Source organism: Agelaius tricolor, unplaced genomic scaffold, assembly GCF_023055355.1.
Source record: "Agelaius tricolor isolate 1412-34295 unplaced genomic scaffold, bAgeTri1.0.p SCAF_7, whole genome shotgun sequence".
Taxonomy (NCBI): Eukaryota; Metazoa; Chordata; class Aves; order Passeriformes; family Icteridae; genus Agelaius; species Agelaius tricolor.
The window spans coordinates 17930933-17947167 of record NW_027269267.1 but is presented as its reverse complement, the minus strand read 5'-3'; the positions used below and the strand labels follow the sequence as shown (position 1 = coordinate 17947167).

General features: G+C 41.0%; 1 protein-coding gene across 2 annotated transcripts in view; it reads right to left on the bottom strand.

Moving 5' to 3' along the window:
• The window catches only part of VEGFD (vascular endothelial growth factor D), a 51011-nt gene that overhangs the window by 19123 nt on the left and 15653 nt on the right, over positions 1 to 16235 (bottom strand). The window contains exon 1 of one of the 2 annotated variants that reach the window (XM_071431146.1): positions 10859 to 11955. The exons of the other annotated variant lie outside the window; for it this stretch is intronic. Coding sequence (XP_071287247.1) covers positions 10859 to 10948 — 90 coding nt within the window. The 5' untranslated portion in view covers positions 10949 to 11955. Of the gene's footprint in view, positions 1 to 10858; positions 11956 to 16235 lie in introns of those variants that run through there. 2 annotated transcript variants of the gene reach the window in all.

Genomic DNA, 16235 nt, shown 5'->3' with positions numbered 1-16235 from the left:
TGTGGATATAGAGTGCCTACAGCTCCCTGCCAATCCCACAATTATCAAAAATAAAAAATAATCTGATTCTATGATTCTATTCACCTGAATGAATATGAACTATTTATCTGAGACTCCTCTCATAGATATTGGAAAAAAATAGGGCCACTGGGTGAACTTTCATCCCATTCTAAAGCCTGTTGATATAGCTGTGCCTCCAAAATGCCTCTGCCTCTCCACTGATGCTGAAGGATGAACTGGCAGATCACCAGCTTAGCTGTAGTGAGGAGACCTGAATCCTAGTCAAATGAGATTAAATAACCTCTCCTCATCTAAAGCACAAGGAATTTATGAGGTACACATCCAGGAAGTGCAACTGCACCAGGGTCAGAAGGACCTGGGACTGGCAGAAAAAAGCACTCCATTCCCTGCCCCAAAGCCATGGTGCAGCTGCCCAGCCATGCTGTGGCTCCCAGCACACAGACTGTGAGCTCGTGTGGCCAAGGAACTGCAAGGGAGTTCCCATGGAAAAGCTTGGTTCTCTGTTGGCAGGAAAATGCCAAGCAGCTCCTGCCACTATGACACCAACACGAAAAACGACATTTTCCTGGTAAGAATGACAAGCTTGTGTGGAGTTTTTGCAGTAAGAAGAACTCTTTTGAGGGTTTTCATCATTACTGGTAGTATTTTAACATTATTGTGTCTCCTATCAGTTTGGAGTCAGGTAAAAATGTGAAATGAAGAGATGATACCTAACCTGGTGTCTGTGGCCAAAGCAAAATATACGAGAAAAGAGAGGAAGGCATTCATCCAAAGGGAGTACCAAGGAAACACAGAAGATATCACTCAGGGTGATACCACCATGATTTTTAGGTAGCAGGAGCTCAACCATTGCCAAATTTTATCATAACAAATATTGTCTATAATACAGCATCTTGTATCCTTGGGGTGTTGCATAACAGGTAATAAAATAGTGAGAGAATCTTCTGCAGTTTGAAAATATGAGGCTTGGAGGAGTGACTTACTGCCCTATCAACAAGCAACTGCAGCACCCCATAAATATCTATCATGAGGCATCTAACTTTGTCACATGTCTGACACATATTAGCATGCAGTAATTTTATTATCACTTTGTATTTCATATCCAAGGAGAGAAAGAGCATTTACTTTTCAACAGCTCCAGTAAAATCATACTTTTGATTCTCTGTCAGCTATGAACTTCTGATATATGAAGCTGCATCCCTGGCTATATTCCCTCTGGAAGCATCAGTGTACATTATTAGTGCACAAATAAGCTATTTTTAATTATAGTGAACATGACCATAGAGAGACAAAACAATTAGATATTTTGACTTCCTACTAAAATTATTCTCTGAAACATGATGGGCTTGTCATGGGATTTTTAAGTGGCTATTACAGTCTTTGTTATCTCAAAAAGCATGGATGAAATTTCAGGAGCATGCAGTACTTCACCTTCAAAATATTGTAAACAAATACTCAAATCTCTTCTAAAAATGTTTCATCTCTCTCAGAGCACTGCCTTGCCCAGACTGAACATTCATTTGATCATCACTGTTACAACATTAATAACCTGAAGGGGCATTCTGTTTATAGCGAGGACAAGTTTGGGCCCTGTGAGACAAATTTCCAGCTGTCACTTTTTAAAAAGGGTTTTTTCTCCAGTGAGAGCTATATTGAAAGCATGCAGCTGTATTGTCCAAGTATATAGCGAAAAAATACACAAAGGGATGAAAATTCTTTCCTGAAAAAGATCAAGGACTGAAGAACAGGCACAGGAAAATTTTGCTTCCCTCACCCAGAATCTGTGCAAAACCTCTCTGCAGTCTGCCTTGAGAATTAGGGAGCGTTGGCCTTGGCTGTGCATGCTCTCAGGAAAGAGTGAGTGCAACCACAGCACTCCATCCTGAGGTCCTGTGTGCCATGGCTGCTGGAAGAGAAGCTGCATGGCCTGAAAGAGGAGCAGTGTAGAGTTCTACTCTGTGCCAGAGCACACGAAAAAGGACTGACAGATATGTCACTTGTAGGTTTAGGAGGAAAAGAAATGGTCCAATTTATAGTGTGGCCAGGTGTTGTATGAGGTGGCAGAGGGCTGACAGGAGGACATCCACCTGAGACTGTCCCATTTCTCACTGATGCATTGGTGATGGTTGAGGGCCTCTTCTGCTAAAATCCTGCCAGCACATCGTCTGACTGAGACACAAACCAGAGGAGGAGGAAGCTCTAGACCGCTCCACCTCATGTTCAGTGTGGTAAAAAGCTTCATCCAGACACTCCTTCTTGAGAGTCTTCCTTCTTGGTCTCCAGTTTAACTTCCACTGAAGAAGAGACCTAATTACCCATTTTCTAAACTTGGTGGTCAAGGTGATGATAAAACAGCTTCTACTTTAGCTGAAGATCAAATGTTTTCACAAGCAAATCATATTAACTTCTCTGGGGCTTCAAGAGAACAGCTGTTTTATATTTTGAGTGGCCTTTTAACTAGAATAGATCTTTTGTGGTGTTACAGCAAACAAATCGGACTTCTTGCACTTTAGTAGCATGCTTACATTATAAAAATCCTTGGAGATGAGATATTTGGTTGCTGTATTCTCTCTTGAATAAACCAAAATATTGAAGGCAAATAACTAAAAACATCAGAACAGGACATGTTTTTGTGGAAGCATGAATCTCATATAATTTCATATAATTTTTTATGTTCAAAGCAGAGACTGATAATATTTTATCAAAATACCTCTCAGAACTATATACTTTTAGCCAGTTAGGTCTTTACACCAAAATGAGGCACTTTTTTTCAGCCAGTAAACATTTTGAGTATCAGCTTTGTCACTCTCATTAAACAGAGGCTTCTTCCCACAGCCAGGTCTTTTGGCTCTCATAGGAAACATCCTCCAGTTGTGATTTTGAAGGTAACAGCATCCACTGTGCATCAGTTTGCTGGCAGTAATGGAAAAGCTGGAGTGGTGTATTGTGGCCACATTTCTCTTCACAGAGACAAGCAACACACAACTTCCCAAGGATATTTCTGGGATTCACATCTCTGAAGCACAGAGAAAGAAAAAAGAATTCTTATCTCAATTGCTGCACCTCTTGCTGCTCACAAGTGGAATGCATTGTGGAAGATTGTTTACCTGAAGGGAATTGGTAATTGGATTCTGGTGTGAGTGCTGTGATTCACTGACCAATTGAATCCAGGTGTGTGTGTCAGGACTGTCGGCTGACAGTCACGAGATTCTGTGCAGTGGAGTTGAGCTGGGTGCTTGTGCACATTCAGTTTAGATGTAGTGTAATAGAGTATAGAATAATATAGTATAATAAAATAATTAATTAGCCTTCTGATATCAATGCAGTCAGATGCATCATTTCTCCCTGCCACGGGGTCACCTTGTTTCCAACAGTATATGAAAGAAAAGATTTGGTCTGCTAAGTTATGGATTTTCTTCCTGTTCAAGCCTAGTCAACTACATTGAGACTTTACCTTTAGGCCCCTCCTACAGTGGTCATGCAAAGTACATTCATTTGGTAAGTGAAACAACACAGATGATTTGTCATAAATGTCCAGTGTGGCAACTCACTGATATATCCTGAATTCTGCTGACAGCTTTGGGAGTCTTACAGTACATTTTCTGAGCTTCTGCTTGTAAGCTTGCTCAGATGGTCTTGCGTTGCTGCAATGTGTTGAGGCAGATTTCTGCTCAAGACAGAGCTCAGCTAGAACATTATCACTTCACTGTACTCCAGGTTAGGTGCTGGCCCAACACTATGACAGGGTGCACACATCAAAAATAGCATATTTAATGTGTTTACAAAGAGCATGTCCAGGCTGTAGTCACTGTCTCTTGATATTTGTCCATTCTTTGGAAGTCATTGAGGTTTGGAGAGTGAGTTTGGAATGGCTCAGTAACAGAGACCTGCATGAAATCAGATGACTATGTGTTCTTTTAATATTTGAAAATATTATTTAATGTGATGAAGGGTCTTTCAGTTAGTGCTTTCATTGGTTTTTGGGTTTTCCCCAAGACACTTTAATAAATGTTTTGGTGGTATGACTAGCCAATTGGACAGCTGGGTTTCAAAATGTCACTCACAAAGCAAAGCCATTGCCAACACTGGATGAACTTATGTTACCCCAATCACACGCACACATTTTCCTGGAATTGTAGTTTTTCTTGAGTAATATTTCCCTAGCAATTCAGAAAAGTATCCTAACATGGTTTCTGAGTCATGCTGCTAATTAAAGTGAAAAGTTTTGCCTGTCTTTGTGGCACATTCTCTGTGTGCAAAGTGACATATGATCTAGTAACATGATGCAACTTTTTTGCAATTCACGGTGACTCAAATAGAATTCCCTCCCCAGCTGCACTCGCACGGTGACCACAGTGCAGCCGGTGACCGTGAGCTGTCACAGCACAGCCTGATTCCCATGAAAGCATGGCTCAGGAAAACCCATCCTGACGGTGAGCAGGGTGGTCACCCCTTTCCAAACCCCTTCACGTGGTGCCCACACCGGATTGCCGAATCCCAGGAGTCCAGCTCCACGGTGTTTGTGCTCAGTACGGCTCTGTGGAAGCAGAAGGACCCTAGATGGCGTCCTACCACCAGCTGAGGGCTCGCACACCTTAACTCACATTTGGGCAAAAAATACAATACTCAGCTGTCCTTCACAAAGGAAGGAAACTGAATTTTTTCTTAATGCAAGAAAGCTAAAATAGCCTGTGCAGTTGTTCTGCTGTTCATTGGTACAGAAGCCCATGTATTACTCTCTCTCTCTCTCCAGGATGTTAAAAAAATTCTGTTTGGTCTTCCCACAGGCAAAGGGGGTCTGTGCAGCTGTAGTGGGGCCACTCAGCATTTTGTTTGCATTCCTCAAATCCCAGCAAGATGTATGATGATTTGTAAAGCATGCTGGGGAGGTAGGAAGCAGGTGGAGAAGTAGATAAGGGAATGGCACATAGTGAGAGGAATAAGACATTTCTCAGGAATAAGTGTTTCTGTAGAAAAGCTACCATATCAGATTTACTTCCCTGCAGCAGAATAGCTCAGGTCATTTTCCCCCCCTCAGCAGGATGGTCTCAAAGCCAAGTTCAAGAAAGGGCAAAAGCCAGTTTTGTAACTGGACTTACTTGCCCTGAGAGAAAGGCCTAAAAAAAATCACAGATGCTACTGTGTGAAAACTATAAAATGTATCATACAAGTTTTGGGTTTTTTTAGTGGGAATTAAAATAAATGAGTTATCACCTACAACAACTGTAAACATTTCTTTTTCCCAAATGCCAGTATGGTGTCCCCAGGAGATAAGACCCAAGTAAACCTTGTCTGGAATAGCAGCAGTGTTGATCAGAATGAAAACTGCAGACACCATGGCAGAGGTCTCACCAGCCAGAGTTTGCACCAGTTTTTCTTTCCTGTTTTCAGGCAGATCTTTTCTCTGCTTGCCCCCTGTGGGAGCCTACACTGATACCACCACACCATTGGTTATGAACAACACAAATGCCTGTGGGGAGAAAGCACCAGTAGACTGCTGAAACAGAAACAAGCAACACTTGATGAGCCTGAGCTGATGGCTTCTTTTGGTTGCTTTCAGACTACCAATTACCAAAATTATGGCCCACTGCCCTCTGAACCTGCCTTCTTGCCTCCCCTTGGTTTCACAGACTTTCAAGTGTGAGCTACAATGGCGAAGTTTAATTAGTGCTTAATTTCAAACATCTGATAATTTGGTTTCTCAAATGCTGCATCTGAATAATCTACACAGCCTGGTGTACTTTTCCAAGCTCTGCTCTGTCCTCAGACATTAAAATCCCAGCTGAGATGGACTGGATTGGATCAGCAGCTGGGTGGAATTTTTTTGCTCTTTCTCATGAGCAAGAGCTGTTCTTGATAAAGTAGCAGTGTGTTAATAGTTGCCTTTCCAAATTGATAAGAGCCAAGGACGGATGCTCTGTGGCATGAAAACAATACAGGATTGTTCTGTTTGCCTTCAGTGCACCTTGTCAAGACAGTAGCAGATAAGGCAGAACAAATTGGCTTTCCTCAAAACTTCCCTGATAGCTTCTCCCTTCTGAAGGAAAAACACAAAAACAATCATTTCTGAAGGAATGCTGTAAGTGTATTTTCACACATTTTTGGCTCATTGTGCCTATCAGATATGATAATCACAGAGAATCAAAAGCAGCAGACAAAACTGGGAGAATGAAATACTTCTGAAAACCACAATCTCATAATATTTGTTTAGACGTGTTTCCTAACTTTGAAAGGAAGCTGGATTTGAGGATGAAAAGATTTTCATCCTCAAACCCAGCTTCCCATTTTAAACAGAGGAATTGTTCCCAATGACATTTCAAGTTCCGTTTTCTAGCAGTTGAGCACTTTGCTGGAATTTCAGTAGTTGCCTTTGAGGAAGAGATCCCATTGCACAGAAGATTTTTAGAATCTAACTGTTCTAGAAACTGAGCAACATTTGCAAGCAGATTGTAGAAAGCTGTGAAGATCTGTCTGAAAACCAGTGTCAGTTATAATTACAGAGACAAAAGCTTACAGCCAGCTCTGCTGCTCAGGTTTCCTCACAGAGCTCTGTTTCAGTTGTACAGACAGACAGACTGCAGCTGGCTCTAGGAAAGATGTAAAGAGCTTCCTGATCTCTTCCGCCCATGGTGTGATGGCTCTCCAGTAGTTCCATGACTTCCCAAGGGCAAGGCGTTCTCCACCTAGGTGGTCCAGGGCCTCAGGAGGGTGGGGAAGTGCTGCTTCCCTCTCCCCAGTGGACAAGGACTATGTACCAGCTGTGTTTGGAGAGTGCAGTTCACAGGGACAGTAGGAGATGAAGAAGATCTGTTTGAGCAAGAGCGACCGCGGGAGGCTTGAACAATGTTTAGCGCAGAAGTAGAAAAGTTTTAGCTGTGGAAAAGGAGTGCATGTAACAGAGAGCAGCCATGTTTACCTCCCAGCTAAGCCCATCTGACCCCTTGGTCTTTGATCAGAAAGCAGCTTTGTTGCTCAGGGACAGTCCTCAAGCCTATCCACTCTGGGTTTCTCTCTAACAAAACCAAAGGAGGGTTCAACATGGGGAGAACACCTCTGCAAAAAGGAAAAGACTCTGAGTCTGTTTAACTTGGAAGTGACCAGTTGTTCCTTTCTCTTGCCTGTCCTCCAACGCTTTATTAATAATGTGAAGCAGCAGAATTGAGGAGGAAAGCAATGAGATTTTAGTTCTCTGAGGTCAAAACTTGCTGCCTCATTAGAGAGGTAGTTTTAGTGTTGGAAGGCAGAAGCAGCTCCAATGGATCCTTGGCTTTTCTTGGCAAAAAATTTGCCTCAGCTCTGATGAATATAGGACATAGCTCTTCACATCTAATTTTAAAATTCTGGAAAAAGTAGTTTATGTCTGTTTCTGCTCTAGGAGAGGAAAAATTTGAGGGGGAGAGACAGAAAGAGAGACAGTGAAATTTGCGGTTCTCTAGCTGAGAGGTTCCAAAACATAAGAGACTGTTGGGACAAGAAGTTCAATAAGGAATTTTTAAAGCATTTCCTGATGAAAAAAAAAACCTTATAAAAATAATTCTCAGTCTTCAGAAAATCCACGTGGAAATGTAATTCTTCCATGAGGACTTTATATATTAGGTTGGCATCCTGAACCAAGCCACTGGAAGGCAAGGACCACCCTTGACACCAGTCCAGCTCTGGGGCCAAGTCTGTTGGACACCTGTGTGGCTGTGCTGCCCCTGCCTGAGGCTGCCCACTGCTTCCCACCATGAGCCTGTGCTCCAGTTGTGCTTCTGACTGGCACACATTTGATGTTCAGGCTGAAACTTTCCATACCAGATGTCTGCCTCAAAATTATTTTAATATTGTTTTTGCTTTCTCTGTCAAAATGGTTTGACCGCAGTGGAGGATGAAACTCCTCCTTTATCTGTGCAAAAAATTTTTCTGTTTCCCTACTGTGAATCACAGATGTGAATTTTTGATACCTGAGGAGCCTTCTTTTTTGCCTCAGATGTGTACACTGCTATCTTTGAAAAACGTCCACTTAGCCCTCCCGGGGCTTTGCAGCAGTCAGGTCCTGTGCTGGTTCCATTCAGGAGCAGAGTGGGACCTGGGTGCAGGCCACCCATGGGTGCAGGTCCAGCCTATGGGGCTGAGAGCAGGACCTGCCCTTCTTCCCCCCCAGGTCACAGGGATCTGGCATCCAGGGACAGGAAGCTGCTGGATTTGCCTGCGGGAGGGAAGGAAATGAATACCCATGGAGGAGGGCAAGGCCTGGCCAAGGAGGCTGAGATCATCTTTGGAGATAAAAACAAAAATGGGTCAGGAAAAGGACAGTTGGGGCAGTTAAAACCACAGGGACAAAGAAGGGAGCTGTGGATGGAGAAGAGAAGGGGGAACCATGGTCTGATATGACTGGAAAACAAAAGTGTCCATTAGGGCTGTCTCTGAGGAACTGAGGGTCTGTGGCAGAAGAAGGATGTCCCCATCCAGGAGGAAGCAAGTGGGAAGGATAGCACAAAAAAGAGACCAATTGGAAAACTGAGTCCCTGAGTCCTGGAGGTGAGGGAACACAGGCCAAGAACTGGGAGCAGAACAGGTTGGGAATGGAGAGAGGAAAGAAGAGGTCTGGCAGGCAAGGAATACATGTACATGGTGGGGAAAAGGGATTTGTGTGCTCAGAAGAGGATGGAGTTTCTGAAGGGTTAGGAAAAGCCAACTGCCATGGAGATGCTGGATCACAGCAGCTTGTACATAAGCTTTTAACATTCATACCTTTAATCAGGATATTTGAAGGGGAAAAGAAAGTATTTTAACCCTTAGCCCCCCAAAACTCTTGCATGATATCACACTGATGCCACCTGATGGTTTGAAACACAAAGAGCTTTAAAATGTCAGGTGTCCTGGGCAGAGCTCACCTAACTTGGATTCATATAACAGGGGGCAGAGCAGGTTGCTGGTTCTTAACCCTTCCTAGGTCTCATCAGTTGTGTATAAGCTGCATCCTGACCTTGTGGGTTTTATCCAGGCAATGTTGCTGTTGATCTTAAAGAACTTTAAAAAAAACGATGTAGGGTAAGTGAATGCAAATTCATTTCTGTGTACTGCAAATTCAATTTGAGGTGTAAATGGTAAAAATAATCATAACCCTGTGTGCCATCCAACACTGTAAAATGAAGCACGTTTTGTGGTGTATTTCCACATGTGTACACACAGAAGCCCACAGGTCATACAGGAGAAAACAACCCAGACAGAAAGCTAACACTCTATGTGGAATAACAAATGGTTTAGCCAAAAGCCTCTGTCTATACCAAAGCAGTCTTTTCTTTTTGGCAATCAGCAGCCAATGCAAGTGAAATACAGCATTTGAGTGTGATACCTTTTTGAGTGTGACCTGTAAGATTTCTTTAAGATAGCCTTGGAAACTCTCTGTGAGTTACTTCAAGAACAGTAGCCTGTGGCTAAGCTGGCTGCTTGACAGTGGTAACTAAATTTCAGTGAAAATAATCACAATTGCACCTATGTTGGATGGACAATCCTGTCACAGTGAATGAACTGTAAGCTAGTATAAGCTAGCAAGAAGATCTCTTGCATTTACTCTAGGCAAAGTGGATATGGATTCAAAGTTTACAATGAAAGGGCTTTCTAGTGGTTTTACTACTGTGCCGAATAAACTTGCATCCCACATGTGGCTAGAATTATCACCCCTGCCAATTATGAAATGGTTACTGTTCTGTGTTAGAAAGCACGTTCTGCTTTAAATGAAGTGATTCCTGCAGGTACAAAACCAGTGATTTGTCATGCAGTGCACAAAGTTAATGTATTAAACAAGGCTTGTTACTCTGGTCCTAATGCCTTCAAAGCATTGATTGCTGAGGTTGTAAATTAAAAGCTTGTGAGCAGTCAGCAGGCATCAGTCATCCTGAGGCACACACTGCTCACCACTGCTGACTTACTGGGCTGGCAGCAGCAGTCTGCAATTAGGCACACAACTTAGCATTTCTTTCCTAAAGCACAGGTCAGCATGCAGCAGGCTCACAGGATAGTGTCTGGCCATTGCTTGCAAGCAGGAGGTTTTCTGAAGTGGAAAAAAAAAATTAGCTTGTTTTGCTCTGCTAGTGAAAAACAAATAATTTGTTCTGGACCACACACTGAATTAATCATTTTTGGACAGACTGCACATGTAGAAACTTGTTCCAGTTTTTGTTCTGATTATTCTAAATGATTGTCCTGGATGTTCTCACATTGTCTCAAAGTCAGACCTGAAAAATCCTACTCTCATGGTGAGGGTTCAGCTTAAATTTTGTTTCATGTACTATATTCAGAAGAAAAGTTAATTTCCAGGCAATGTGCTCTATTATTACTAGTTGCTGTTTATTTTAAAATCCTATATAACTTTTTCTAATGAAGGAAAAGAAAAATGTTTCTCTGATATCTGCCAAACAAGTGAACAACTGATAAACACGTGTTCTTACAGGGAAAATTTCTATGCCAGCATACTAATTCCTGCAGTTATAAATACCTGAAATAAAAAAGTGTAATTACCAAATATTCTAAATACTCTGACTCATGCTTTTTTTTCAGAATTTTCTTTGATTTTCCATAACTGAAACTAAAATTTTAACTCAAGAACAAAGTACACAACAAGTACTTAATAACTAGTAAAAAAAAAAAAATTAAATAGAGAATATGGATTTAAGTTCCTTGTAGATTCATTTTCCTCTATGGCTGCCAAACATCTCTGCAACTAAACCATTACCAAACAAAAAACCAACAATCCATTACCAAAACAGCAAGAAACCCACTACCTTGCACATGAAATGCAGCTAATTCTGGAAATTTGTATTATTAAGAATCACAGTAAATAAAGTTCACTTACCTTCACAGAACCATTCTCATAGTCAGATCCTTGCAGCAGATGTAGAAAAGAAATTATGAAAATATTCACAGTTGCCCACGGTTTGTACATTCTGATGTTTAAAATCCACAGGTTACTGCGCAGTCGTTGTTGTGCAGCTGGAAGTGTCTCTTTCAAAAGGCATTTCTCTACCACCAACACAGAAAAGCTTCCAGAATTTCTCTCATAAACTCACAAAGGATTCCAACATCTGAGAGTAAAAATCTGTCTCTTTGCTGCTCAAAACAATTGTAAGTTCCTCTAGAGAATGTAATTTCTTAAAGCAGATCTTAGATACACTTGAAATAAAATCATGATAAGATTTTAAATAGATATGTATCTGTATGTGTACACATACGCACTCACAAGCGATCAGGTATGGATTCCAGTTAATGAAGTTAATATATCTTCCATCAGGACACAAGGAGACATTCAAAATCCATCTGTGGTCCAGAAAGGGTAAGAAATCTGCTCGATTCTGTGCTCGGTGTTACAGCAGGCTGTTCAGATGGTAGTGTAATGGCCAGTGTTTGGAGCCGAGAGCTGTAATCCAACTCTGTATGAAAACTTTTTTCACAACCTTCATGGAAGCTTGCAGAAGCATGTGTCTTAAATCTGATACAGACTTTGGCAGTAACGCAGGCAAATTTTGGCTCAAATCCCATTTTCTTCCTACCAATAGCATAGCAGTTTTTAAACTAACTGATGCAATCTAGACTGCCATTATTTTAAAGGAGATTACCTGAAACATGAAACTTTAGCACACGTTCTTACACCACACACATATTTTATGTTACTTCTCTGAAGGACAAAAAAAAAAAAAAAGAGGGCGGGAAAAGAAAAGAGAAAGGCTTTCTTTCATGTGTTCTATCTTATGTGTCAAAGGGGTTTCTGAATACAATTTTAAAAAGCAAAGTTAAGAACTATCTCTGACAACAAACAAGATTTTGATTTTTTAAAAGAAAGCTCATGAAGCTGCAGTATAAAAGGACAAAATCTCTTTTTATTGCAACAAAACACAACCAGCATTTCTGCTCCAAGATAAGTATGTATTTTCTCTGTATATTCCTGCAGTTTAAAACAAAAAATTAAAAACAGAGATCAATCATTTCAAATTATAGTGGGGACAAAGACTCCAATAATTATATATGTTAAATCTATATTGCTGTACTCATATATAATGTGTTCAGGAGAATAGTTCCACTCTCACAGGTTTTAGTGTTTGCAGAATCAGACACCACAGTTGTTAACATAAAACAGTCAAGTACATAATTCTTCAGAGTCCTGGTTTCCTACCTCTGATGTCCAGACAAGTGCTGTCTTAAATACAAGTTACACTTCTCTACTTACCATTAGGTTGAATAATTTCTTCTTCAGTATTGACCACAAATGGACCTTAGCAAGAAAATTATTTTAATCCAGTCTTTCCAGTTGTTGTCTGTTAACTGTCATTAGCTTTTAAAAAAACATATGTAACTCTATAATTTTTTAGCTTTGTCTTTTCCCACTTGATTTGTGAAAGCAATCTATTTCTCTTTTTTTTCTTCCTCCCCACCCAGGCCACACTGGTTAGTCCAAGGACAGCAGGAATTTCACCTCTTTGAAATGAAAGCAAAAAAGCTGCTTTGTCAGTGTACCTGCTGCTCCCCCCCATACCTCCCCTGTCCCCAGCTGCCAGAGATATTCACAGTTTTGCACAGCCCACGCTACGAGGGCCATCCTGTGTCTGCACTGTAGGTTATAATTAACATTCTTTCAACTATTTCATTCATCATTTTAAATTATTGTGTTATCTAATGTTTATGAAAGGTCACCTTGACCTCATTTAATGTCTCTGGCTTGCTTTTGATACTAATATCCATCCCCTTGCAGGAGCTGAAAGCCTGCTAACAGGAATGGATATGCCTCAGCCTCGGATGCACAGCTTCCGAGTAAGAGATCAAACCAAAAATAACCTCTGTGGGCTCAGGACTACATGAAAATAACTTTATATCATCCTGCAGTTAACTGGAGGGAGTGTCTGGCCATCCTCACCGCTCATTTATGGGATCATATGGAGCACAGACCTGGAACCACAGGAGAGTCAAGAAGCAATATGTGCCTCCACAGGAGGTGAGTGGGATCCTTACAGAGCCTGTCTCCAGCACAGTTCAGGGATGAGCTGCTCTGTTCCCTGGTAGGGCTGGTGCCAAATGCCCACAAACTGCCCTTAAGGGACTCTAAGCAATCTAGCATCAGAAAATGAAGCCTGTTTGGTTTGGAAATGTTGGAGGGAAACACCTCTATAGTATTTTCTGTATGTTGTAGCTCATTGCTGTTACTTAACCAAATTCAGCTCTGAATTACAAATTACAATGTTTGGAAAAACCAGGCCTGTGTCCTTCTCAAAGCAAACCATTTATCAGAAAAGGTCACCCACCTCTGGCCTCAGGAAACTTTTTGGCAGGAAGACTGAAGTGACCTTCAGGCACTGAATCAAACTCGTTTATACCAGAGCAAGTTAGATGCTGCAGGCAGAACACAAAAAGTACCAAGTCTCTCCCTTAGGACTCAGACACAAAGACTGGCAAATAAAGGGAAAAACCCTCTTGTTAGCTGCAGAGAATTTTAAAGCTGGCTCGAAGCTGCTAGTGAAAGCAAAGGCAAAGCAAGAGAAACCAGCTGGTAGGACAGGAGAGCAACTCAGATAATGAATTTCTGGGAAACTTTTTTCACCGTCTGTATCACTGAGCTCATCCCATTCCCTATGGTTCTTGTCTCTCTCCTCAATTCCAGATAAGAATCAGTTCTCCCTTCAGCACCACCTCAGCTCTGCTCCTTACACAGCTTTCTTATGATTTTTCCTGCCTAGTGTTTGAGAACAATTTAAATACTTTTGTGTTGGAGCTCGAATCTCAGAAGTATGGGTGAGATTATATTGCAGACTGCCTGCAACAGCAGTGAACAGACTTGCTGTCTGGCCAGACACCTCTGTTTTCATTTAATTTATGAACATAAGTTACCAATACACACACTCTAGTTTCTTCTTTTATCTCAGTTAGCTGTTGTGGAACCACCTGCTCAGTTCTGTGCAGAACTTGGGGTTTGTATTTCTTTTGAAATCTAGCACTCTCTAAAAAGAGGCTTAAATAAAATTTATATGACTATTTAAATTACTTTTGCAACTGAAAAATCAGCTCCACAGACATCAGCAATACTAAATACTGCAAAATGAACTGAAATTTCAAACATTTATGCTACCTTTGGGTAGGCAGCTAACACATTAATATTGTGGCAATGAGTCAGCTCTTTGCAAAAAGAGCTTAAATTTTGTTTAGTTAAATCTGTTTCTAGTGTTGATCAACACTGATGTCTGAAATGGATGAACAATACAGATTAAAACTTTAAAACTATTTATCTACAGGTATTATATATGATTTTTTTCAATAACATTTGAAGTATGAGTCTTTCTTCCAAAGTAGTTGTCCCACATTGCAAAGAAACCTGGAACTACTGATTCCTATTGTCTGTTTTTGTGATGGAAGACAACATATAAATGCCCCAGAACTTGGTAAATGAATGGATTAATCATCATTTCTTGGTACTTTTATGATAGGATAGGCAGACTAAGTGCAGTATATTTACTAGAATTCCTCACCATGATGCATTGGGGTTTCTACATTTGGACTTTGCTGCACATAAAGAGAAACAAGGCCAGTACAGATGACTAAAACTGAAAAACTAGCACCATATTTAACTCATGCATTTCTTGCATGCACATCCAAGGAACAGAAGAATTTCCTGAAAGTGCTGAACAACTCATGTTCTTCAAGCTGAAATCTTTTCAGGTGAGACAGTAAATTCCTTCAGCAATCTGAAATTAACTTAGACCTGCAGAAAGGCCCATACTAGTGTCATTTTTAGCCAGAAAAAAATTAAAAGGGAACACCTCAAACAAACAAAAAAAATATCTTCATTTGGAAAAATGTAACAAAACACCAAAGGAAGATATTTCAGGCTTTTAACACAAGAGTAAGCCACAAATCAATAGGGCTGCTTAGATCAGGGAAGGTTTGTGAGGATATGCCCTAAATAAACACCAATTAAATTGATCAGTTTGCAAAGTTGAAATTGGAGATTTATAAAGGAAGTTCACAGCCTTTACTTCAAACAAAGTATTGTTTCACCAGCTACTTCACACTTGAAAACTCCACACCATTAGAAGTTCCAGTATGGCACAATGTTCAGAATAATATAATTCCCAATGAAGGTCATTAAGTATTTTCAAGATGATTCTATAAGTAGATCTGTTCATTCCCTCTAACTAATACATACACAGATGAACTTGTTTTCTTGAAAACTGCATAGAAAAAGAAAAACTGAGAGAGTTTATAAAATATTGCAAATAAGGACCTAATTTAGATTTAATAAACATTCATGACATAGCAGTTATATGGCAATCCAGTAACTTAGTGCACATTATTAAACTAATTATCAAGTAATTATTAACTTAAAAACATTTTTTGAAATAAAAAGCCATTTATTAAATTGTCTACTGGTATCAGAAATTTCTGTGAAATAGCAGAATGCTTGAAACATCACACTAATGCTAAGCTGGATTGATAGAACTTAGGGAAAAGAAGAAAAGAAAGGCCCATGCACAGAATCTCAGATTCAGAGGACGAGGAGACTCTGCCAAAGCTGGGCTAGCGGGGTGATGGGGACAGCACCACAGAGCCAGACCCAGAGCCATCCCTCTCACCAGCCCCAACACTGCTTCATCTCCTCAGCTTCTTCTTTAGTTAATTAGATCATTTAATTGTCTGCTTGCTGCAGCAAACTGGAGCTCCCAGCAGGATGCAAAACCGGCCGGGGAAGAGGGGAAATCCCAGTGGGAGCCTCTGCTGCGCTCCGGGCTGCGGTGGCTAAACTGCTCTCCACACCTTCATCTAGCTGGCTGAAAGTTCACCAGGGAGTGTCTACACAGGCTACAAACACACCTTGGCTGAAGGGCAGGCATACTCCCTGCTCCCCACAGCATCCCCTGGCTCAGCCCTCCCCTGCTCCAGGGAGGGACGCCCTTGTTAATGGAGGAGCGCTGTCAGCAAAAGGCAGATACAAATCACAAACAAACACTTTGTTTGTTGAGAGATGTAAACACTGTGTAGCTGCTCTGCTTTTGAAAAGGCTCTGCCTCAACCTCATGAAGAGCACAGCTGCCTTGTTACCCTTCAGTAGTTCACATTTGTGATGTCTAATGCATGGAAAGACAGAAAAACTCTCTGGGGATGGCTGATGTACTGAGCAACATCTTTATATCAAGTATGAAGAAACTTGTGCTTCTTTTGTTTCAGTGCTTCCTTTGTGTCTGTTTGGGTAA